This window comes from Aspergillus bombycis, assembly GCF_001792695.1.
Source record: "Aspergillus bombycis strain NRRL26010 chromosome Unknown contig00013, whole genome shotgun sequence".
In the NCBI taxonomy this organism is placed as follows: Eukaryota; Fungi; Ascomycota; class Eurotiomycetes; order Eurotiales; family Aspergillaceae; genus Aspergillus; species Aspergillus bombycis.
In genome coordinates, this window is record NW_019170015.1 from 393,281 (window position 1) to 414,141 (window position 20,861).

A 20,861-nucleotide genomic window follows, 5' to 3' on the forward strand; every position below is an offset into this window, starting at 1 on the left:
TCCCAAAGAAACCTGGAACTACTGAGCCAAACTTAGGGTAAACCTTCGCAAGGTTTTGCTTATTTATCAACACCTAGGAAGTTAAATCTCGACGTTTCGCTTGTGGCTGTGGAGCCCAGGCGGAGGGTTTTTACCACTCTGGGGAATCACGGAGCCATCTCAACGGCACCACGCCAATAACGAGAGAGGGAGAGTGTGTGTGAGGAGGACAGAATTCATTATGCGTGACCATCATGGGGTTAACCGAAGATTTTGTAATTGGCCTCGGAATGGAAAATGGGCCAGGCAAGGGGGGTATATTTTTACCTCCCTGACTGTAGTTCCTTGCTGGTCCCCGCATGTCTATATATTCCTACTCTATCGTATGAAATTTACCCACATTCTACAATCATTCGGCTTAAACACCAACGTTTCTTCAAGATGTTATCAACTTCGTTTGATGTCCTCATTGTCGGAGCCGGGATCTCTGGCATTAATGCCGCCTATCGTCTCCAGACGGACTTCCCTAACTACCGCTTCGCCATCCTGGAGGCCCGGAACAACATCGGGGGCACGTGGGATCTTGTCCGCTATCCTGGCATTCGATCAGACTCGGACCTGTACACCTTTGGCTTCAAGTGGTTCCCATGGAATCAATCCAACCCCATCGCAGAAGGGGCGGACATCTTGAGGTACCTAGAGGATGCGGCTATTGCGTATGGCATCAAGCAGCATATCCGCCTCAACCATCGAGTACATGCAGCCAGATGGGACGGTCATGAGTGGAACCTCGATGTAGAAAGCGGGGGGACTTCAGAAACACTAAGCGCTCGTTTTATAATAATTGCGACCGGCTACTACGATTACCACAACCCCTTGGAAGCCACAATTCCGGGGCTGCAGAACTTCCAAGGCGAAGTGATCCACCCCCAGTTCTGGCCCGACAAATTCGATGCCCTAGGCAAAAGGATTATAGTCATCGGCAGTGGTGCGACCGCAGTGACACTTATACCGTCACTCGCAGAGGACTCCGAATCCGTAACGATGTTGCAGCGCAGTCCTACCTATCTTGCCTCCGTCCCTAATGATCGTTTCAACACCATTTGGGCCAGGATATTACCAAAGTCAGTGCTGTACTATGTCCGTCGGCTGTGGTATCTGGTAGTCCCCCAGATATTCTATCGCTTTTGTCATGCTTTCCCAAATGCTGCGAGATCCATGCTTCAAAAGGGCATGAAGGCGCAACTGCCCCTTGGTGTCCCTTTCGATCCCCATTTCGTACCTCGCTACAACCCCTGGGATCAAAGACTGTGTGCCTGTCCCGACGGGGACTTTTTCAATGCCTTAAGATCCACGAAAGCGAAGGTTGAGACGGGGGTGATTGAGATGGTCGATGGAGGTGGGATTCAGTTGACATCCGGAAAACGACTCGACGCCGATGTCATCGTCACGGCGACTGGTTTACGAATGCAATTCTTCGGTGGCATCCCTATATACATCCAAGGAGAGAAACTGGACACTTCCACAAAGTACACGTGGAATGGCCTTATGCTCCAGGATCTCCCGAACGCAGCACTGGTGGTAGGTTTCGTGAACGCTTCATGGACGCTTGGGGCAGACATCGCCATGCAGCTCGTTGGTAGGATCCTAAAGCACATGGAAAGCAAGGGCTATTCAACTGCTATTCCTACTCTTGGGAATCAAGGTCAGCTAGCCAAGAAGCCTATGCTGGATCTCACATCCACTTACGTCAAGCGAGGAGCAAAGGAGCTGCCAAAGGCGTCCGATCAACGGCCGTGGGTGTCACGCACCAGTTACTTTTCCGATTTATACTTTGCAACATTTGGTAATATAAATAAGGGTCTTGTTTTCTCCTAGTGATGAAACTTTAATCCTGGCCCGGTGGTGGAAGCGGCAAGGCCTGCGCCACGCATATATCCTGGATATTGCTGTCATTCTGCGATGCTTCTTTTCCCATGCCTATTTCTATTCTGCCACATATTGATGTGCATCAAGCGTCCGTAATGCATATATTTTGATTCGAGATACGACAATATTTGATGAATTTCCAGTGATCTTGGCTTTTGCATAGGTGGTGATCCACTAGGATATACAGCTTCTGACTGGCACACCCTTCCCTTCATCCTGACCACACTAGAAATATACCTTATCATGCAATGCTATCCGGGCAATAATATCCTCGCCACAGCCGGCGCAATCTTCAGCTCAAGGTTGCCTTATCGTAGAACAGTACATTCTCGCAGGATGGCCCGCTCACCCTGGGGCTCACCCGGGTTTTATTTGTCAACAGCGCAGGACGTATGAGAGCACTTGAAAAGTCATTGCTTTTAGTTTGGTTACCCATTGGTCCTAGTAGTCCCTGGCGAATGATCGAGGGGCCATGGAGAGGCTCTATGAAAGGATACTGCAGAGCGGCTGACTTCTTTGGAACTATTCTTGACCGTATCCATCATGTCCCTTAATTTCTTTCCCTTTAGATACTACAACAGCAATGACAATGAATCTGAATCCATTCCAATTTTCATTTCTATATGTATTGAGCTCTATTGACTCTCAATAGTTGACACACATGTCCCCAAAAGTACAGCAGCCAAGACAGGAAGTCTTGGAGTGTTATGTGGTATGTGGCGATATATTCAAGTCCAATCTTTTCGGAAGGGTTGTACCAACTGTGAAAGAAATACGGGAGTTTTCACTGTTGTTCAAGGTGGAAGGGAAAAGGCTGAAGAGGCGTGAACCCATCGAAGATCGCAACTCCAAGGTCTTTATGGAAGATACGAACTTCTTAGGCATATACTTGTAGAAGTATAACAGGGCACTCCCATTTGGCTAGTATTGTGGCTGCTCTCGTGATTGGCAGTCAACGAATGAGGGCCAAGTTTAAACTGTCAAGTTGCCTTAGAGTCAATGGCGAATGGCGCCTTTTATATGATTCTTATAGAGAAATAGGTATACTTTAACAATAAAAATAGATGCTATTGAGAACATTGGACTGACACAGCCCATCCCTTTATATTTACGTTCACCGGTTGTGTTATTGAGCCCAATTCCATACCATAAAAGCGGCGATTGCTCAATTGCCAACTAGGTCGAGGCGCCATTACAGCTGTGAAGGCCAACAAAAATTGACATTTGTGAAGTCTCACCAGGCTAGACTCCGAAGTTTTAAAAAAGAAGCATTGTGATTGTGCACACTTTCCTTTCCTTTATTCCCACCAAGGCAGTATACGGCATGTCTTACGCTAGTTCCGATTGAGCATGTATCCATGGCCATTGTAACAAATGCAGTGGCTGAGGATCATACTATGGGATGATAGATAGAACAAGGCTTACAAATCGGCCCTGGTGTGAAAATATCGTGTATTCGAACTACAGCTAGTAAAATGGTGCAACGGCTTGAGGGTGACTTGAACTGCCGTGGGCTTATACGATTTGTCTATGATTAGCGCAGTTTCAACAGAGAGCAAAGTGTCAGCCAAACCGGGTAACCCTTGAAGCTGTGAGCTGTTGCATGGTGAACAGTAACTCATCAGGGCCGTCGCACAGCTGTCCGGCTTCCAAGTGCAACTGCGTTTCCACAACAGCCCTTACCTGAGTATAATTATGTAAGTCGAACCCTTTAGTATAATTCAGACATTGGAAATACAATGCTGAACATTACTATCCAGAAAGAAGGTTGGTCTATGGTCTGGCTCTCCACCTATCACGTAGCAGCCATTATGGTAGCCATGTGAGGCTGTGAGTAATGGACCACGCATATATCTAGAATAAGGCAATCCGGGGAAGGTCCACCGGCCAAGAAAACTACAGCACCAGCCGGCTCACTCTAAAATCTTCCCGTACTTTTGCAATGTTATCGCGAACGTGCTCTTGAGGTGCACTTGAGATGGCGGTCAAGGTCCAGACCCCTGTTACTCGAACGGAGCTTCGCAAGACTCAATTTATTAGGGTTGTTTCCAGGGTCACACTATTCCGTGTTCGTGAAAGTGATTAATTTGACTTTCGTCGGAAGGTTCAAGAGGAGAGAACCAGAAGCTCCTATGGTTCGGTTACCTCAATGGCAGTGGATACAGATCATCAATCTCTGTGCCATATCACATTGTACAATGATCCTTTCTCACCATCGAAGCGGTCCTTGGTTTTTGGAATCGTGATTGTTACCCGCAGGAGCGAAGCGAAGTATTCCGCCATCACAATGCCGTTTGTTGATCACATCACATTGCATCCGAGATCAGATCACCTCGAGGGGTAACGACTATCTAGCATGCGCCATACCGGTATTAGCCCACTGTCCGTATATCCTCGGTCTTTTGACTTTCTATTTTCCAAATCATTGTCGCTATTGTTTGAGTTATATGTTCGATCGACGCGGAACAGTGCGACAGCAGCCGCCTGAATTAGGGCATGTCCTACATGGTCGGCTTTAATGCCTAGTTGTATCACAGTCACGGTGATGGTGTATCGGCAGATAAGGTCTCCCTGGCCTTGGCACCAAATTAATGTCTGGGAGGGTTGCTATGTTGAAGTTCAGAAGCTATCGGTTGTTTTGAAACTGATCTGAGTGTCATTGTGCCAAGATGCAGCAGGTCAACCAATCAACCGCACTAGAAGAAATGTAAGAGGCAGATCTGTGGCACTGATCTCCATCTTTTCTTTTCCCGCCCAGGGCTTTATAAAACCGAAAAGGTGCACTTCTCCGGTGCCTCCACGAGGCTCTGTGTCGAATATCACAGCCATGTACCGGTGATAGTATTGGCAGTGGAGATTGTGTAGGCTTTTTAGAAGATATGATTTGGTGTTCCCGCGATTGCCCGTTGGAAGAAGTAAATTAGCACCAATCCCACCAATCCTTCGAGAGAAATGGAGCGACAGGCAACAATCCAGTGAGGATGATTTATCGTCCTGGACACGACGGATTTACGCGCCGAGGAGGTCACTTGAGGTGGAGTTGCGGACGGTGATTGGTGGGCGGAGGTGACGAGGGCTGCAGTGTGAAGAAACGCCCGCCTGCAGGTTGGAGGCCAATCAGGGCCGCTGCATCACCTGGGATCACCTTACCTTGCCGCCGCTGCAGCAAAATACTACCAGTGTCCATCACTACCACTGTTTCTTCTCTACCCTTCAACCCCCGCTTTTGTCCCATACCTTCATCAACTAGTACTGCTACTACTACTCAACCTACTCTTCGTACTACGCAACTAAACTGTTAGCACTAACTCTCATGCAGTTGCCTCTTATCTATTTATGAATATGACCCATACTAATGATTGACCAAAGTGGTACCACTAACGCTTCTCGTCTGACTTCATTTCCCGCCCAGTGCATCCCAGTACCGTCAATTGGCCGCACCCTCGCTGCCGTCTCAATTAGCCCCAAACCTTGCGCAGTGTCGATGTCCTCGGATCATGCGGTGGGATTGGACTTGATCGTGATCACTGACCGGTGCTCGAATGAGGTACTAATTAACCTAGTCTCGATCGGGGGGAACTTTTATCTAGAGCTCCCGGCTATGTATGGGGAGATGGGCTGCCAAACGTCGGCCAATGCCATTATCAGGTTGCGTCCCTGCACGCTCGTTGGTGCGCGTGCGGCCGAGCCATCGATGGGTCCTATCGGTCTTCTCCTACTAATCAGATCTCTGGACTGTTCACCCCTGCTCGTTGGCTGGCATCCTGGTTACTGGAAGCGCCCGTCAATCCACCTTGGCGCGAGCTCCAATTGCTTGATGGCTGGAGATTTTGATCGTCCGTGGCCGTCGTCTCGCAAGACGTCTCATGTTGTCAGAGTCTGTGGGTGGTCTGCACGGGGTACGATCGCCATGAACTTGAGAGAGAGGCTGGCGCTATCAGGGGAAATCATAGGAGCTCGAGAAATGTGCGTCTTGGAAGCAGTATCTGTTACCAAGAATTAATATCCCCCCTGTCCCTCCGATCGTCTCCCTATTCATACCCCCTCCCCGCCTCCGCTCTAGTTCTTTTCTTAATCTTTCCCCTCCCTCTCATATGCCCCCAACGTGGATTTCTGGTTAGCGCGAGGGTTCCCTGGTACATCTGCTGCATCTCCGTTGTTTTTTCCACCTGCATATTGGTGCATTCGCTTGTTGCCCCAATTTAGAAAATTTTCAGAGTACCGTACCGGTACCAGATTCTTAATCCTGCACCCCCTCCGTCATCACTGACCGCTGCTCGGGTCCTCTCCGGCCTTCTGGCTTCTTTTACACAGTTCTATCCCTACTCCGCTTATGTATTCAGTCGGACGCTCGTCAACGCCCCGGTGGACTGTGTGCTGTCCTCACTCTAGGCACTTGCAGCTGTGAAGACAGTTATCGCAAAGCCATAGCGAACAGGTGACGAGGTAATTGTTCTGCATGCTGGAACACCCAGTGCTATTCGGGATCGGGTGGGATTTCAATCGTGAAACGGGATTACTGAACCCATTGAATATCTTCAGGATCAAATACACTCGGTGCCCGTGCAACCAGAAGCATGGTCGAATTGTCATGGAGCGCAGCCACGGTTCCGGATTCACGACCCACGAGGATGAAGGCATTGGCGCCGCCGATTACGTCGGAAGCTGTAACGCCTGATTTTACTTTCGTGCCGTGCGCCTCGACGGCCTCCCTATTCCTGTATGCTGAAGGCTCAGCCATTGTATGCCTCCATCACGATACTTTGGCCGTCGAGCGACGCTTCGAAAGCCATACCGACGATATTGGATTTATATCGGTAGACAATGTCAGTGAGCGCGGCGCAGGGAGACTGGTCGTGAGCTATGATGTTAGTCAGGCGGCAATTGTCTGGGATTTATTTACGGGGTCAGTGATCGCAAGGTTCGCATCCTTCGAGGAGCTCAAAGTGGCCGCTTGGATGCGCAATGGCAACGTGGCGTTTGGTACTTCTATCTTAGCTCCATGTGACGCTTAGTGCCGGGGCTGATGTGACTGTAGGAAGTGTAAAGGGAGACGTGATCTTGTTTGAACCATCGACATCGGAGCATATCTCTTGTCGGACCATCTTCGACCCTATCACGGCTTTGGCGCCGTCATCAGATTGTCGAACTTACGCCATTGGGTATGCATCTATTTCCTCATTCTGACCAGTTAAGGTATTGAAGAGTTACGCCAACACGATACTGACAAGCAATTAGCTACCAGAATGGATCAATTCTAATAACCACTCTTCACCCGACGTTTACCATATTGCATACAATGAGCACCTCCCGCGGGCCATCCCGGATTGTCTCACTGGCATGGCATGCATCATCGTCAAAGCAAAAGTCGGACATGCTTGCTACCCTCTCCGCAAATGGTGATCTGAGGGTGTGGAGTGTGGCTAAGCCAGCTGGTAAAGATGCGCCACGGGTAATCAGGGTTCTGAAGAGGTCAGATACGTCTTCATCCTCTGAGCCTAAGTGGATGGCCTGGTCGAAGAATGGAAGAATCGTTCAGTATCTCGATGGGTAAGATAACCCTATAATCTTGGTACTGCCCACTTTGTGGTGCCAATCACTAACTGCTGCTAGGGAGACATGGGCCTGGGATGTCCGCACTAAACACGTCACTTCGGAGCCAGTTCCGACGATTGATAATCCTCGTGGGTTCGCCAATTACGGGCCAACAGCCACATTGTTTACACTAGGGCCTCACCACACTGTGCAGCAGTATGATCTTGAGAATCCGGGATTAGTCGCTAATGTACAACATCTTCCGGGCGGAGCCTTACCAACATCAGAGGAAACTAGAGCCCGGGGTGCGTCAGCACGCATGTTACAGGACCCACCGGAGATGAAGGAATCTGGCGCCATGTACGGCACAAGACGAGTTCCGTTTGATCCGAGTGGAATCGAGGCTGTACGTCAACAGCGTGCCGAGCTAACTAGCCCAGTCTCCTCTCGAAGTCACGCAGACACCGTGAGTTCAAAGGCATCCTCGGGGAAGTACCGGATGGCCCCATTTTCATCCCCAAGTAGATCGGGTCACACCGCTACATCTTTTTCGCTCACCTCCGCTAGTGGTAGAGACACCCCTCAGGCATCTGGCGCATCTTATGCCTATGCTTCTTCCGTATCCATGTCATCTATGAAAAGCTCCCGTGCCGGCTCTCGTTTGCGAAACGAGGTCCATCCCAGCCCAGCCGATAAGCCCATGGATCTGTTTCCTTTCACACGTGAACGACTCAACGATGTGCCATACAGCTGTCAACAACCCCTGGATGAGTCGCATCTGACGCCAGACGATCTCCGTCGTCAAATGCTGAGCGTGGTCTTTGGTTGGGAAGATGATATTGATGGATTAATTAACGACGAGCGTACGAAATGTTTTGTTATCCCTGTCTGGCTATCTCTACTAACTCCTGTCCTAGTTAGCCGCCACACACCGGGTACTCCAAGCGCTATTCTACTCGCCCAGTGGCTAGGGGAATCCGACACGGACGAAATGGTGTCTATGCTTAGCGCAGGCCCAGCCTCGACAGCAGATTGGATGCTTCTTGCTTTCAGCCAGATGAGTGGTGAATCACAAGCCAACAAGGTCGGACAGGCATTCGCTCAGAAGCTTCTCGAAGTTAGTGACGTGCACACTGCGGCTACAATTCTGCTGGGGCTTGGCGATAAGAACGATGCTATTGAAGTTTACGTCTCCCAGAGCTACTATATGGAAGCTATCCTGATGGCGTGCCTGGTAACCCCCACAGATTGGCAACGTCAATCATATCTCGTTCGCCGCTGGGGGGAGCATGTCGTCTCACACTCCCAACAGCAGCTAGCAATACGCTGCTTTATGTGTACAGGGGTGGAGCCTTCGGGGCCTTGGACCTCTCCGGCCGCACAGCAGGCTGCCTCCTTTGCCGAGATGATGTCGGGGAAATCGCCCGTCACCTCTCCGGAACCTCCATATGCCAATCCGGCAAGTCTTCTACCACCAAGCTCTCAGACAAAGCCTTCCAATATCCGACAGGCTAAGATTCCAGCCCTCAAGCTCATCACATCGTTTGACTCGCAACCAAACCAGAGGTTTCGATTCCCCGGTTTAAAGTCAGATGATAGGACACCTACGAATGCGCCTGGAGTTACGCCCATTGCTGAATCTGCTGTAGCCGACTCAGCGTTGTCACCTGGAGGCTTTGGGTCATACAAATTGAATAACATCCAGAGTCTCAACAATGCTATGAGCTCCCGAACAAATTCTCCCGCCTTTAGCAGAGGGCGCTTGCCTTCCATCGGGGAAACACCCGTCGACGTGCAACCACCGACCTTTCCATCCAGCGTTTCCAAGAAGCTCGTTGATTATGGCTCAACCTCGGAAAACGATGACCAAGAGGATCAGCCTGGTGATGAGAAAGAAGATCAGATTGGCTTACTGCCTTCTGCTACGTACGATCCAGATGACGCGTTCAAACCAAGTCCGCAAACTGCAGTACAAGCAAGTTCAGACAAGTTTGCAGGAATCAAGGGAATGCCGTCTCCAGCAGTCGGGCTTTTTGATGCTCTGAAAGTGCGATCTGACAGTCGCAATGGGTCTAGAGATAGGAAGCCCGATGGACTGCAGCTTCATTTGCACCCTGCTGTATACTCTGGTACTGATGCAGCTGAGCAATGGGATAATGGAGATTTTAGAAGCCCAGCATCAACATTTAATAGTTTCAGCTCTGCGAAGAGCCCAAGTGTTAGTGGGCGGAGTATTGAGCAATACATTAGCAGCCTTGAAGAGGCGAACTATCACTCAAAGAAACATCACAAATATCTCTCCAATGGCGTGGGACGGCGAACTACAGATGAAACGGCCAGCCAGACATCAGAAAAACGACACCACCCTAGGAACACGTCCCAGCACGCACGAGGGAGACACGAGAAGAGGTATATCCCGCCCGCCAAGCGGTCTCCTTCCTCACCCGTCCCGATGTCCCACGAAGAGATAGCCCGCCACCATGCCGCTCAGGAGAACGACGATACTCGTCGGACGAAACAGCGTTCAAAGACACGTAGTGCAAGCAGGGCTAGGAAACCACGTTCTCGGAACTCTTCCGAACGTCGGAACAATCGTTCATCTAGTCGTCATACAGCTAATCGAGTCGGCACCGAGAAACATGACCGTGGTCGCAGTGCTGACAGAAAGGGCTCCTACGATAGATCGCCTTCGCCTCCATTACCCACGTCTACTACCGACGATGCTTTTAGGCTAGTGGCTAGTGATAGAGAACGAAGGTCTCAGCAGCGAAGTAGCAGCCGACTTCCGGAGAAAGGGAAAGTAGAGCTAAGGGCGAGATCCCGGAGTCGCCATGAACCTGAGTTCAAGATGGGGACGGAACACGAACAGTATGACATGGGTACAAATACCCGAGGTCTTGTCGTCGAGATAGGACCTCAAAGCGACCAGGATATGTCGACTGAGGAGAGCCGGGCCATTCACTCCGCCACTGTACCTCCCGCTGTACCCCACATTGGGCTATCCGAACACAGAAGGAAGGAGCTAGCAGCGGCAGAACTGGAGGCAAGACGACTCTCACTCGCACGGAACCCATCCGCGCCCAACATACCCTTTCCGGGAGAATTGCAACATTGTCGCAACATCCCAGAAAGCCCACCATTTTCTGTGAATTCTTTTGGCCCGCGCACACCTGGTCGGCGGAGAGTTTCATCGAGCAAAGCATCTCCAGAATACCGAAGTAGCTCGGACTCTAACTCATCGCAGTCCGGGCCATTTGGGCTTGCCACAACACCCAAGGCTATGCGACACCCCAAGTATAACCAGGAGACTGCTCCGTCTGTTCCAAACATTCCAGATAGCACTGTTCTGCTGAGTGATGCCAGGTATCAGGCAGACGCGGAGAGAATCGGTCGCTCGATGTCTGTTCCAGTGCCCGAAATAAAACAACCCGGGACAGTACCATCCGACCTACCAATGCATCCGCGATTTAATCCACGTCTCCCGAGAAGCCGTTCGACCAGCAGAACCCGGAACATGGGTCATCGCCGGGAGAGCTCGAGAGAGCAAGGCGGGTACAGCTATGGAGGCTCTCCAGTGGATATCAGCATCGAGGAGGGAATCGAGAACGCGATGGAGCTGAAACATTACGAAACTCCTCCTATGTTACCCGAGCTGCAGCACTTGAACGCTCTCCCACCTCCTCCACCTCCTGCCCCTGTGATGGATTGTGCGTCCCCACGCGAGTCTTCAGGAACCATAGACATTGCTATCGACAATGAGAACATGGGAAAGCTGCTGCCCCGCGCTATGACAGCCGGACCTGCGGTGTGCATGGAAACGCAGCCGACTTTAGATCGCCGCCGATTGTCCTTTGAGCACAGGCGTGGCAAAAGCGTGAACGAAAGCTTCTCCAGTAAGATACGCAACCTGGCTCGTATGGGCAGCGTTAGTCGGGCACCTGACAGTTGGGTTGAAACGCATTTTCCGTATGAAAGTATACCGGTCGCCGACAATCGCATTTAGGTCATATTGATACTGTCCACTGGTCTTCACTTTGCTTCGATTCTTTTCTTCCTTTTTACCTCGCTTGTTTATGTTTTCAATGTCCTTCCTGTTCTGCTGCTTGCATTCCATTTTCTAGACGTGGTCTGCTTCTCGGGCCTTCATGACTAACGACATTTCCTTTTATCTACTGTTCTACCCTGCTATGATTCGTTCAGGGCATTATGCGGTTGTTGGATGTATACCCTTCCTGACATTATGACAAACTGTTGTCCTCTGAGTAATACACAGTGTACTTCTGTGTGTCTGTCTTAGATTTTTGCTTATTCCCGCGTATTCCTCTTCTTCTTCAGATCGGGTCCGCAAGGACAAGGAAAAGTCCCTTTGTATATGGGATTGAGGCGGTTCCTGTTACTCCATCATGCACAGGCTTCCATCACTCTCACAATGCTTTCATTTCCTTGGTTGTCTACCGCTATTAGTGATAATCGGGCTATATGATAATATGATGTTCATGAACAATGCAGACATGCCACATAGGGTTAATATACATTGACGAGCCTGTGACCCAGACTCGAAAGCTACTGCATCGCGGAATCAAGGGTAGTTAGTATAGTACACTGTGTCAATCTATGAGCGGGCAATCAATTCCACTTTCCCCAACCTCTATTGCGCCCTTCGCCCGCCGACTCTTGTCCAATATTCCTTTCTGCGTCCAATAATCGCTCAAATTCAGCACGAGCTTGCTCCCGCTCCCGCTGCTTGTCACTCTCTGATGATGAGGGGCTCCACGAGTCCCACTGTGGCTGCTGGCCGGATGTATCCTGACGGCTAGACTGAGCAGGTGCGGAAGCATTCTGTTGTCGAATCCGCTCCCAAGCACCTCCCTGAGAGTAACCAGCCTGTGTGCCCCTATTGGTTCTATACTCAGGTGCCGTGGGGCTAGCATCATCCTCATCGAAGAAATCTCCTCCACGGCCGTGATCGGCACCCAATCCACCACCACCACCACCAACAGGTTCTAATACCGGGCGACGATCAGCGACAGATACCGCCGTAGATTGGACGTCGCCACCAGAATACTCCGAAGCATAATCACCACCGTGATCCATCTCGACAACTCCCTGTTGCTCACCCATCGATCTCCGCCCCCTGGACTCCATCTGCCTTCTTCTTATCTCCTCGGGATTCTGCTTTTTCAAATCCGCCAAGAACTCCTTCAATCGCGAATCCGCCATCGTATTCCTCGTCTCCTTATAAACCGCATAAACACTCGACAACGTCGCGCCCGCCACACTATAGAACAACAATTTGAAACCCGTCACAAAAACCGCCCGTCTCGCCACAGTCGGCTCAGCAACGATAAACCTCTTCGCGGCCTGCAGAATCTCCGTGGGGGACGGCATCTTCCCCTCCGGACCCGAAGGCTTGGGGAAATAAGTTGGATACAACTCCGATTTCTTGGCCTGCATCCACAGAAGCGTTGATCCGCCAAGGAATCCCAATGGCGCGCCGATCCGCTCCTGGTATAAACTGCGACTGCTGTGTGTTACCATCGCATCTAGTTCGTCTTGTGTGGGGAGGCGCTGGATTAGCACCCGGGCGTTTTCGACTCGACGGAGTACATTGGCGGTTACTTTTCGGTCATAGTTCCACCGTCCGAAGAATCCGAAGTAGAGAGTGAACGGGTCCGGGTTGGCGATGAGGTCGCGTTTTATGTAGAGCGAGTGGTACTGGTATTTTGTGTTTGGGGTGCTGTCACTGTCGTTGGTTGCTTCAGCGCCCGAAGGGGGGATGGGGTCTGTTTGAGTGTTTTCTAGGACCATCTTTTTTTTTTTGCGGGTTTTTGGGTTTGTTTTGTAGGTGAAGTTGGAATTGGGAGTGCAGTCTGATTGAGGGATGGAGTTGGAGTGGGTTGTGTGATGCTTGTGACGTTATCGTGGTTATGCAGATTAGTCAGTGTTTCAATTATGCGGTTGTGCAGGTTTTGTGCATTAGGTTTATACTCCAAGGCGTTGGGTCGTTGACTGTGTTTTTGTGTTGCTTTTCTAGCGATTCAAGGTGAAAAAAGTGACTGTTTATATCTTGGGTATTTCTTGCATATTCCAACTACCTTTCTAACTCAAGCGCCTTCCACTATAGCCATGCTACCTGTGACCTGTACATCGCCTGTTGGTGCCTTCTGTACGCATTATTGCCAGACTCCCAGTCCGTTATCTATAAACGGGTCCAATTGTAAGGGCTAAAGTCTCCACAATTCTACAGATTTGACAGTAAATTCTCAAGTCCCTGCCACTGCGATCCATCTCAAGGCCTCGTGCCTACCAACCACCTCCTGGTGTCCTTGATTTAAGCCTGTCTAAATCTGATCGAAGGACAGGTTCTTCACACGATAATAGGTGTCTAGTTATTCGGTCAGCGAAAGACCCCAGCGGCTAGACCAGGGAGAATACTGACCCGTACTAGGACCAGGAGATCCAGACGATCCCTCCATCTGCAGATTGATAATCCTGCAGCGTGTTAGCCTTTGTACATCATACGGAACATCCCCCGCCCCTCTAGACCTAATCAAGTACTCACAGATACAAGGGCTTCCCGACATAGTCAGCCCCGTACTGAGTCGTGACCTCCACATCATCAAGGAAGTACTTGACCAAGATATCGGCGTCGTTCTCGGCGCGGATCTGAGTTTTGACCTTGTGGAACTCGCTCGGAGACGGGTAATCCGTGTTGTGGTTCATGACTTCGGAAGAGGTCTGCAATATTGTTGTTGTCAGTTACGCTGGCATATAGATACGATGTCTGAAAACGGAAACTCACGTTGAAGACATTGAAGGTGATCTGTCCCGTTCCTGTTCCAATTATCAGCCAAAACTAAGACTTCAAGTAGCTAACTCGCAAAACGAACCCTTCCACTCAGCCATGTCAATCTCCGGGGGCCAGCTCGCCGCACTATTCAGCCAGAAAGCTGGCCAAGTTCCCTTATCAGTGGTCGCCTGGAACTCGGCCTCGATGTCGAAGCCAGAGCCTGCTTCAACCGTGAACGTGCTCTTGGAATGCACGGCTCCGGAAAGGTAGTTGATTTCCTGGCCTCCACTGGTCGCCGGCTGGCCCGTGGTCGGCTTTGCGACGAGCGTCAGCGTGCCGGACTCGACGGAGATGTAATCGTGGTCGGTGGAGTTGCCGACCATGCGGGCTGAGCCATTGTGGTCGCTACCCCATGGGTAGAGGTAGGAGAAGTACTCTTCGAGGGAAGTGTAGGAGTCGAAACAAGTCGTGGGGATGAGGTTCTTCGCGGAAGCCAGAGAAGCAAGGGAGAGAAGCGTAACAGGTCTCATTTTGGAAATATTCATCCAATGTTCGGCCCAATCTACTTTTCAATGATGAGAAAAAAAGCTGTAGCTAAAGAAAACAAACCCACCGACTACAAGCAGGTATTTATCTCCATCCCCTCGACCATGTTCCCAGAATAGACGGATAAGCCCGGACACAGATCTGCACGGTTGTTTTGCATCTGCGACACCACGCTAATGTAGCTCTATATTAACCCCACCGGGATATGGCTGTAAATTGCATGATCAACACATCAGAGCTACACCACTTTTGTTAATGATTTTCTATTCTATTCGGGGGCCAAGTTGCATGTCGTTCCGGTGTACCTGGACCGACGCAGTGTTCCCGAGGACCTTAGGGCTTGGTTTCCTTTTTCGGGACGGAGGGATGGTTTACTGCTCTAGGTTTAGTTGCGCATTTGGCGATGGATAATCTGCTAAATGATGTCATTTCACTGGCCCTTCATCTATCGATATCGCTATCGAAAGCTTATGTATGGTCTTGATATTAATTTTGTTTGTGGGATATTGAGGGGTACGTATCAAGGATCCGGGCGCTTGCATGGCTGCAGGTTTATGAGTCTTGGCCTTATATCGGTATTATACATAACTTTAGACAGCCGCTCATCATTACTCATTTTAACACGAACTCGGCACTCCTTCTTCCTTCTGTCCATCGCTAATCATACACTCCTCTATCCAGGCTAAAGAAAACGTCCCGAGATGTAAACGGAAAGAAAACGGTCAAATCACCGGCACACGGCTCGATCCAACAGATCCTCGGTGTGCCTCCAGACCAACTCAGGCACCCGTTGCTCCCGATATTCCTTCATAATCTTTCGGCTCGGTCGAACCTCCCCGTTCCAATTCAAGAGATATGCTCCACTGCCTCCCTCCCCAGTCGTACCCTTCGCAACATCTCCTGGCTCGACGGGAATATCCTGGGCCATGATAGTCTGCTTGGCCGGATACCGCGCAGAGCTTAGATGAAACAGATGTCGTTCTCCACTTTCCTGGAGACCGACGGAGAAAGGCCACATCAGAGGCCACATCCCGTAGTTGTAGAACGTCGAGATAGGCGGCGGGAAACTATTGCTGTAGATATTCGTACCCACTAGGCCGGGATAGACGTGAAGAAAGCTCACGGCTGGATGAGTCTTGGCCAAATATTCCATACTCAGGGAGGTCATGGTGATCGAGTGCTTATAGGCATTGAGCAGGGAGAAGTTATGCTTGAGATCTAGATCGTCGGCGTTGATGCTGAACTCGAATCCGCCACCATAGACACTCACTACTCGACTTGGACCTGCTGATTCAAGCAGTGGAAGCAGGTTCTGGACAAACCGCATGCGTGCATAGTAGCGGAGAGCAAAAAGATAGTCGATTCCCTCGGCGGTCTCGTTTCGGCCGCCGAGTGAGATGCCGCCAGGTGTCATGAAGAGGAAGTTGAGGTGTTTTTCTTGTTGCAGGATTTGCTTGCACGCTGCGTCTACGCTGCGGATCAGCGATACGTCCGTTTCGATGAAGTTGAAGCGCCCTTTGGGGTTTATCTGTTGGAGTTCGGAGAGGAAGGGCTTGGCTCGTGATTGACTCCGGCCGATTATGTATGCTGTTGGGTTGTCTGTGTGTTTGGCAAATTGACGGAGTGTACTCTGGCCCATCCCACTTGTACCTCCGACGAATAGGGCTGTGAGGTTGGGGATTGTCCGTAGACTGGCGTTTGATGCTTGAACTGTCTTGAGGGAGACCATGGTTGTTGGAGGCAGAACAAGGGGGGATTAACTAAATCGATATAAAATATCCTGAGGAAAGTACCTGATATAGCAAGTCTGAGTCAAAGAACTAGAATTATGGTGATTAAAGCCAAGTATGATATTATCTCATGCCAGATGTGCTGGTCGGGCTCACCTTTTTGATCCTCTGTTCGTCGGTGATCCTTCGCCGATGAAGGATCACAGCAATCCGTCGATCCTCCAAGCACACGATCCATCATCCATCCCACACGATCCGTCAACCATATTTCTGATTCAAGGATATCTACTTCAATCATCTTACTTATTTCAAAGACCTATGTTTTTATCTACCCCGCCCTTTCTAAATTCCGATCGGCTTGGATTCCTTGCGGGCGGATGGACTTGATCTTACATTTCTGGATTGTTCCAGCATTCAAACGAATTGACTTATAAAATACCTAATCCGTTACTCATAAATTGTGAAAAGATGTCGACTAAAAGGCCATTATACATGCATGCCTGGCTTCATCTAACGCTCAAACTTTGAAAACACTCTGCTTCAAATCACAAGCGGCGACATCGCCGGGCAGCCTCATGAGTATCTCTCGCAGCTCGACGCGAGAAAACCGCATCACAAAAAGAACACCGAAGCTTCGCTAATTCACCACGTCGCTCTCGCTGGTGGCGGATTAAATTACTTCTGTTGGAAAAGGCGCGACCGTTACAGCATGACTCCCAACAACGAAGAATGTCTAGCCTCTGGGATGCTTGATTCGTTCGACCGGTGGCGGTCGTCTGCGATGCCGGTGAACCTGAATCAGATGGATTACTCGATGAAGGAACCGTATCTGGAACATCTTCCTGGGATCTATTATGGGTCCAGCGATGTCAGTAACTCCTACCTTGACTGAGTTAGTCACAGATGACTCAGGTGGGAATATCTATACCCTGTAAATTGGAGACGCTGCAGGTCTTCACGCAGACGTCGGAGCTCTGCGACTAGCTCGCTATTGGAACTCTCTGCCTGGTGATTTGGGGTTACAGTGCGGTTTGCTGGAGAAGGAGTATGATTGTCTGCCAGTCGGGAGTCCTGCGCTTTCGGGTAGTCGTCGATGAGTGATGGGGGAGCATCTTCATATTGGAAAAGGTTCCATGCTTCTCTGCGCTGGGTTAGTCTCTCTTACCACGAGAGTCATTATTGCTGCGATACATACTGATATGTGAGGGACATGGTGTAATTCCGCTGTTATGCAATAAGAAAAATGCAGCAAAGCTCCACAACATGCGAGAAGGAGTGAATATGACAGCACAGGTGAGATCAATGCTCTTTGACCACACACCATACATGCATGATCGCTAAGTCTCCACTAGTTATGGTTAAACTTAGCCAAGTGTTCATACGTGGGGCAATCTCAGAACGTGCGGTAGAGTGAGTGCTTTACCCGGGCTAAGCTTCTAGGGACACACGATCGGAACCAAAAGCCTTTCTGGTTGTTTCTGAAGACGATTTTTGCGATATCTAAAGTCTTGGATGAAGTCAAAAAGAGCTGAAAGGCCGAATATCAGGTCCAGATACGATCCTTGCCGTGCAAGTCTTGGCCAACATGCGCCTAAGATTGGGGTCCAAAAGTTCATCGGTCACTTCAGCCAAGGAAGGAAGCCTTACTGTAATGGTTATAAGCAGCCACCGGCTTGCATTACTAGTTTTTGATCATTTGCTCAGGTGGATATCTCACGAATATTGGGGTTACCATCACTTGATCCGGCGAAGCAGCTTGTTTCTTCTGCCCCTCATATGAGGTTCCACTCGTCAAGCGTCATGGAAAAGTGGGATTCGAAAGTACCTGCAGAAATGGGCGATGAGCAATCGCAACATGCACCCGCTTCAGCTCAAAATACGTGCGTTTATATGTGATAGCATACATACCTATCTATAATACTAACCACCAATCAGCACCAATACTCTGCGAGCATGTCACTCCTGCCATGTTTCCAAAGTGCGATGTAACCAGCCGACCCCTGGTATGCCGTGCTTGAGATGCCAAAAGGCATGCAAACCATGCTTCCCCGTGGAGAAACCACAAAACAAGCATCAACAATTGAATAATCGCATTCTGGACATACAGTCTAAGATCGATCAGATGATCTCAACTGCTGTAAAACAAGAGGCCACTAACAACCGACCTCGCCCCAGCATGGAGCCCTTCCCAATTTGGTCTGCTGATTCAGCTCCTATCTCGCATGTCCCTGGACAACATGGCTGGGGTTCATCTGTGGGGACTTCCCTGCCAGGGCCCTCCAGTGGTTAGTCGATCTAGCAATAATTGCTCCCAGCTCAGTTCATTACTCACACCTCCATTCCACATGGCAGTGAGCTCCGGAGCTGTGGATCTGAAAACCAGCATACAGTCAGTACTAGACAAGAATATCACCCCTTATCTTGACCATGCCACTACGGACATTATCTTCAGCCGTTATATCACAAACATGGCTCCCACCTTTCCAGCCGTGGTCTTCCCACCAAGTACAAGAGCGGCCGATGTACGGAAGAATAACCCGATTCTCCTCTTAGCAATTCTTGACGTGGCGTCGTCTGGGTTCTGTGAGTTGGAGATACAGAGAAAACTCCGCAAGCTGATCGTGCAGACATATGTTCATTGTATGCTCCGCAGCGACCAGTACACCCTCGGCTTACTGCAAGCGTTGATCGTTTCCGCCACATGGTATCGGTCAATTGTGCCTTTGGAGCCGGGAGAGCAAATGGATATTTATCAAATCGGTCACACTGCCGCCAACATGGCTTTAATCATGGGACTGGGAGACAGATTGAATAATAGGAATAGAGATCCCTCATTATTGGCCGAGGAAGGCCAGGCCGATCGACACCAGAGTTCCCAGTCAGAACTTCTTGCAGCTCGGAGAGTCTGGTTGGGTTGTCATTACATTTGCTCGAAGTGGGTGAACGAATTGGGCATCCATCAATGCGCTTGCTGATACTTCCTAGCACTTCTATGTCTCTGCGGGCACCGAACGTCATGAGATGGACCCACTGTATGGATGAATGTTTAGAAGTTCTGGAAACCTCTCCAGATGCTCTCCCATCCGACAAAGTTCTGTGCCAACACGTTCGCCTACAGCGTATAACAGAAGAAGCCGCAATGCAACTGTCATTTAAAGGCGCTTCAGCTTCTCTCACGTTACGGGCTATGCAGATCCAAACATCGTATCGCTTGTCCAAACGGCAAATTTTCAACTGGAAAAAAAGCATACGAGAAGGGATATTCGATGGTAAGTACTATCTTTACTCCTTCCATGGATACTTGAATCCGGGTATTAATCTAAATCTTCCTATAGGCGCACTACAGCTCTCCTATCATTTCTCATCCTTGTATCTAAGCGAAGTCGCCTTCTGTGCAGCGTCTGATGCTGAAGTACCATCAGAGACTCGGACATCACGCACCATCACTATCCCAGCAGACACATTCAGCGAATGCGTCGAGACGATAGATCACATATTTCGAGGATTTACCTCCTTAGATATGTCTGCGATTCGAGTTTTACCAGCAATGTATCTGATCCGGATGATTTACACAGCACTCATCCTAGTCAAGCTTCACTTTGCGGCCGTCACATCGTCTAACGAAGATGCTCAACTGCAAATAGACCGACTCCAAGTCTCCAGCCGTTTACATTACATTATACAAATGTTTGCAGGGTGGGGACCACTATGGCCTGCTACCAAGTTGACGACAGTGTTCCGTAGGATTCGGTCCTGGTTTGAAGACAGCGATACGATGAAGCGAGATGGCTCGTGCCTGAATGTGTGGCAACTTGGTCCTGCGTCTCAGAGTCCTGAGGATGACCAATCGAGCACCGATTTGGTTGGGTCTAATGATGGGTTATTACTATCTCCTAGCTCTCAAGATCCACCCTGGACAGTATCTATGGACCCTACAAATAGGGAGACCGTGCCCTTGTCATTAAATCCTTCACTGGACTTCAGTGGAAATGTGTTTACCCCTACATCCAGTGATCAACCCATCGACTACTCGCTACTTCCTAGCCAAGCATCTCCTTCTGCGCCCAATGTCTCGGTTGGTGACGATCTCGGCATGGATTTAAATATGATAGAGAAAAGAGCCATCGATGCCGCCCTCGACATAGACCTAGAGCTGAACCAACTTCCCAGCATGCACTTCGACCCAAGCAGTCTACAGCTACCATTGTCCCTTAACTCAGACACCTTTTACGACAATTACAGGGCAGAAGGTACACAGAGGAACGACTAATCTCATTATGATTGTTATTCCTTGACAGGACTTCCTATTCACAATTCGCAATTTAAAAAGTATCAATATTATCTTCAAGTCC

At 49.7% G+C, this 20,861-nt stretch overlaps 6 protein-coding genes across 6 annotated transcripts; 3 read left to right on the plus strand and 3 right to left on the minus strand.

Annotated features, from left to right (window-relative positions):
• Positions 1–420: 420 nt before the first annotated feature.
• ABOM_003060 (flavin-containing monooxygenase) lies at positions 421–1,857 on the plus strand (the record flags this gene model as incomplete). The annotated part of the gene is made up of 1 exon (XM_022530190.1): positions 421–1,857. The coding sequence occupies one exon, from the start codon at positions 421–423 to the stop codon at positions 1,855–1,857; it is 1,437 nt and encodes a 478-aa protein (XP_022392465.1).
• A 4,628-nt stretch (positions 1,858–6,485) lies between these two features.
• Positions 6,486–11,446, plus strand: ABOM_003061 (WD domain; the record flags this gene model as incomplete). The annotated part of the gene is made up of 5 exons (XM_022530191.1): positions 6,486–6,891; positions 6,947–7,070; positions 7,147–7,458; positions 7,522–8,306; positions 8,361–11,446. 5 exons carry the CDS (start codon positions 6,486–6,488, stop codon positions 11,444–11,446), a joined length of 4,713 nt encoding a protein of 1,570 aa, XP_022392582.1.
• Positions 11,447–12,069: 623 nt separating this feature from the next.
• ABOM_003062 (putative endo-1,3(4)-beta-glucanase) lies at positions 12,070–13,251 on the minus strand (the record flags this gene model as incomplete). The annotated part of the gene is made up of 1 exon (XM_022530192.1): positions 12,070–13,251. One exon carries the CDS (start codon positions 13,249–13,251, stop codon positions 12,070–12,072), a length of 1,182 nt encoding a protein of 393 aa, XP_022392466.1.
• Positions 13,252–13,784: 533 nt separating this feature from the next.
• ABOM_003063 (glycoside hydrolase family 16 protein) lies at positions 13,785–14,763 on the minus strand (the record flags this gene model as incomplete). The annotated part of the gene is made up of 5 exons (XM_022530193.1): positions 13,785–13,828; positions 13,883–13,935; positions 14,006–14,181; positions 14,246–14,277; positions 14,334–14,763. 5 exons carry the CDS (start codon positions 14,761–14,763, stop codon positions 13,785–13,787), a joined length of 735 nt encoding a protein of 244 aa, XP_022392570.1.
• A 743-nt stretch (positions 14,764–15,506) lies between these two features.
• ABOM_003064 (short-chain dehydrogenase/reductase) lies at positions 15,507–16,508 on the minus strand (the record flags this gene model as incomplete). The annotated part of the gene is made up of 1 exon (XM_022530194.1): positions 15,507–16,508. One exon carries the CDS (start codon positions 16,506–16,508, stop codon positions 15,507–15,509), a length of 1,002 nt encoding a protein of 333 aa, XP_022392467.1.
• A 1,801-nt stretch (positions 16,509–18,309) lies between these two features.
• On the plus strand, positions 18,310–20,779 carry ABOM_003065 (fungal specific transcription factor domain-containing protein; the record flags this gene model as incomplete). Its single annotated transcript, XM_022530195.1, has 4 exons — positions 18,310–18,393; positions 18,825–19,444; positions 19,495–19,778; positions 19,845–20,779. 4 exons carry the CDS (start codon positions 18,310–18,312, stop codon positions 20,777–20,779), a joined length of 1,923 nt encoding a protein of 640 aa, XP_022392468.1.
• Positions 20,780–20,861: the final 82 nt, after the last annotated feature.